Source organism: Aspergillus luchuensis, chromosome 2 (assembly GCF_016861625.1).
Source record: "Aspergillus luchuensis IFO 4308 DNA, chromosome 2, nearly complete sequence".
In the NCBI taxonomy this organism is placed as follows: domain Eukaryota; kingdom Fungi; phylum Ascomycota; class Eurotiomycetes; order Eurotiales; family Aspergillaceae; genus Aspergillus; species Aspergillus luchuensis.
The window spans coordinates 3,928,830-3,932,563 of record NC_054850.1 but is presented as its reverse complement, the minus strand read 5'-3'; the positions used below and the strand labels follow the sequence as shown (position 1 = coordinate 3,932,563).

General features: G+C 55.6%; 1 protein-coding gene across 1 annotated transcript; it reads left to right on the top strand.

The window, feature by feature from the left end:
* Positions 1-392: 392 nt before the first annotated feature.
* On the top strand, positions 393-3,385 carry cyc8 (putative transcriptional corepressor Cyc8; the record flags this gene model as incomplete). Its single annotated transcript, XM_041686096.1, has 8 exons — positions 393-567; positions 652-855; positions 915-997; positions 1,057-1,236; positions 1,288-1,380; positions 1,439-1,595; positions 1,646-1,890; positions 1,946-3,385. The coding sequence occupies 8 exons, from the start codon at positions 393-395 to the stop codon at positions 3,383-3,385; spliced, it is 2,577 nt and encodes an 858-aa protein (XP_041540115.1).
* Between the last annotated feature and the right edge of the window lie 349 nt (positions 3,386-3,734).

Sequence of the window (3,734 nt, the reverse complement as noted above, 5' to 3'; positions counted from 1 at the left end):
TTCCGTTCCGTTCCCAGCCATATACCTGCATTTTGGACTTGATTGATCCTGCACGTTCTTTGCCGCTCGAATTTCGCAGCATCTACCTCACCACGAGCGACTAGGAATCGTCCCGTTTCGCATTCCTTCAATTACACCCTGTCGTCGTGACGACGTTTAGTTCTAGACTCGCTAGCGCGGCAGTTATCTTGGGAACCGTTTTCCCGGACGCGGTCGCGCTTCGTTTGAACATCATTGGGTGACTGGTTTGCGCGACTACGTCCATCGGGACTGTGCGACCTCTCAGTGACACGGGCGCTCATTGCATCACCTGTGTCGCAAAGGCGAACTAAACGCTTCACCTTGTCAGCGCCTGGATATATTGCGTTCCGTGTTAACGTCGACCGGCCACGATGGCTCATACCCAACCGTCTCCCACGGGGGGCGTCACTCCTCACCATGGCCATCTCGCAGCTCACCCCCAGGTTAATGGCCACATGCCGCTGCAGACTCAAAGCCAGAAAGGTCCTCCTCTGAGCACTGCTCAGAAGATCGCCGCACTCAACGAGCAGGTTTGGCTTCAAATCGGTAAGTTAATGGCTCATCTGCGTCTCGATAGCAGAACGCGCCGACCGTTCAGCAAAGCGACGGCTGCTGACCGTTTTCGCACAGGAAACCTTACCGAAATGATCGGCGACTTGGATGGTGCAATGAACGCATACGAGCAAGCTTTAAGGCACAACCAGTGGTCAATCCCTGCGATGAACGCGATCTCGTGTATTCTGCGGACAAAGGAACAATTTCCCAAGGCGATTGAGTATCTGCAGAATATTCTCAAGTTGGATCCGACAAGTGGAGAAACTTGGGGCAGTTTAGGTATTTAATCTTGGTATCATTTACATTTTTTTGGTGTGCTAACAACAGTCGCTTCTTAGGTCATTGTCATCTGATGATGGATAATCTGCAAGAGGCGTATACCTCTTACCAACAGGCTCTGTACCACTTGCGCGATCCCAAGGTTAGTGAAATTGCACAGATGATGTTCGGGAGCAATGGCTAACGTTTCTTATCTTCTAGGAGCCCAAGCTGTGGTATGGCATCGGTATCCTTTACGATCGCTATGGCTCTCTCGATCACGCCGAAGAGGCCTTTTCCCAGGTCATGCGCATGGCCCCTGATTTTGAAAAGGCCAATGAGATCTACTTCAGACTGGGAATAATATACAAGCAGCAGCAGAAATTCACTCAGAGTTTGGAGGTATGTTCAGAAGGTTACTATACCGTCTCGTTCTTGTGCTGATTCAATCAGTGTTTCAAATACATCGTTGCCGACCCCCCTCGCCCGTTGACGGAAGAGGACATCTGGTTCCAGATCGGCCATGTCCATGAGCAGCAGAAGGATGTATGGTCTTTCTCAACACCGAGAAGAGTGACGATGATGATGACTAACGAGTTTGCAGTTCGAAGCTGCGCAGCAAGCGTACCGGCGGGTCCTGGATCGTGATCCCAACCACGCGAAGGTTCTGCAACAGCTTGGATGGCTGTTCCATCAACAGAGCAACAACTACACTAGCCAGGAGAAGGCCATTGAGTTCCTCGAGAAGTCTGTCAGCGCAGGTAGGTCCTTTGCATCGGTGTACGCATTCCTTCCGCTCATATCCCATCAGACAACAGCGATGCCCAAAGCTGGTATCTTCTCGGTCGCTGCTACATGTCGCAAGCCAAGTACCCCAAGGCCTATGAAGCGTATCAGCAAGCCGTTTACCGCGACGGTCGGAATCCGACTTTCTGGTGCTCGATTGGTGTGCTCTATTACCAGATCAATCAGTACCGCGATGCGTTGGATGCCTATTCTCGTGCTATTCGTTTGAATCCCTACATTTCCGAAGTGTGGTACGATCTGGGAACTCTGGTGAGTGTTCACGCCCGATGTGAGCCGTTCGGTGGAAACGCTAACGTGTGGGCAGTACGAGTCTTGCAACAACCAGATTGCGGACGCACTTGATGCGTACGGTCGGGCTGCGGATCTCGATCCGACCAATGTCCATATCAAAGCGCGCCTGCAACTCCTTCAAAGCCAATTGTCCGGTTCCAGTCAGGGCAACGCTCCCGCTCCTCAACCGCAGGATGTCCATCCCCAGGCTTATCAAGCTCCTGGCGTAGGAGCGCCTCCGGCGCCTCAATGGGGTGCACCAGCGCCAACCGGTGGTCCACCCCCGCAGGCTCCCGCTCCACCAAGACAGATAGCTGACTGGAACCGTGGCATCAATGAACTCCAGTCACAGGCACAGGCACAAGCCGCCAATGGTTTTGATCACCGTGACGCCGTCCGTGCTCCCGCCTCTCTACAGCAACCAAGCCCGCGACAAGAACCCGGAAGAGGCTTCCCCGATGCTATGCGTGCGCAGCCAACCCGCTCCCCGAAGACTACCCTTACCGGCCCGGGTGTTTACGGACAGCCCCATGGCCTTCAGCTTGCCAACCCCCCACCTAACGCCCTCGATCGTGCTGCTGCCGCGACGGCCTTCTCGCCAGCTACTCGTGGTCCCTTGCCGCCTGCTCCTCCCGGTCCCCCCGCTGGTCCGGGTGGTCCAAATGGCCCTGCGTCAGCTAACGCTCTGCCTCCCTACCACCGCCCGTTCACCCCGCCCACGGAGGTTCGGCCTCTGCGTGATGAACGGCCTTCATCGCCCGGCTCTACTTACCCGCACCAGCAGTATCACCACGGCCCTAGTCTCCCTGCCGGCATTGCTGGCGGTGCTCCTCCTCCGGCCTCTGCTATCAGTGCTGCTGAGGCTGCCGCTCGCGAGCGTGAAGAACGTCCTGGTTCAGCCATGAAGCGCGGCCGAGAGTGGGAGGCGGAAGCCGGACCAGCCAAGAAGATCGCCAATGAAGAGAGCCGTGCTCGCCTCGACGACCAGCTGTCTCGTCGTGTCACTCCCCCCAACCGTATGCCCTCCCCCGGGGAGATGCAGCGACGCAGTTCTTCGGAAATCCGCCGTGAGGACCAGCGCCGCGTCAACGAGAACTACCATCCGTCTGAGGCGGCCCACCACCCTCCTACGTTGCCTTCTATCCAGCACATGCCCCCTCACCCGTCTGGCCCCAGTCTCCCTCCTATGGCCGAAAGCTCTGCTGCACCTTCTAACGGACCGCCATCCGGACCCTCTTCCGCTCAGGTTCAGGTGAAGGAGGAGCCCGCGCGCGGCGAACAGGCGCCTGCACATGAGCCTGCGGCGCGGAAGATGGACGTGGACGAAAACTACGATGATGACGATGATGAGAAACGAGCTAGTGCTGTGGTGAAGGGAAGCCCGCATGCTGCTGGGTCGAGCAACAACGGCAGCAATGGTGTTCTGAGTGCTGGCAACCCACCTACGCCGGCGAAGCCGGAATCTGCGGTTTGAAGCTTGTGGTGCGGCACCACTTGATGTATTATGTGAGGCGGATCGATGGGTTTAACGCGGCTCTAAGGAAGGAAGAGTCCGAATGAAAGTTTTCGTCATGAGAAGTTACACTGCCCTCGTTTGCTCCCCTTCTGTTTCCTTGAATTCGTCTATATATTTCTTTTCCGACTTTCGGTGGCAGTTCCGTTCATGTACTGTTTTACCACCCAGGCTTGTTTGTATTGTAGGATTGGCATTTGAGGGGCGGTCTTGATGGTCATTTGTTTCCCCAGTTCTATTCAATTTTGTGTGCGTGTCTGTGAATGAGTACATCCTGCTAGGTGATATACTCACCTGGGCAGCTCGGAAA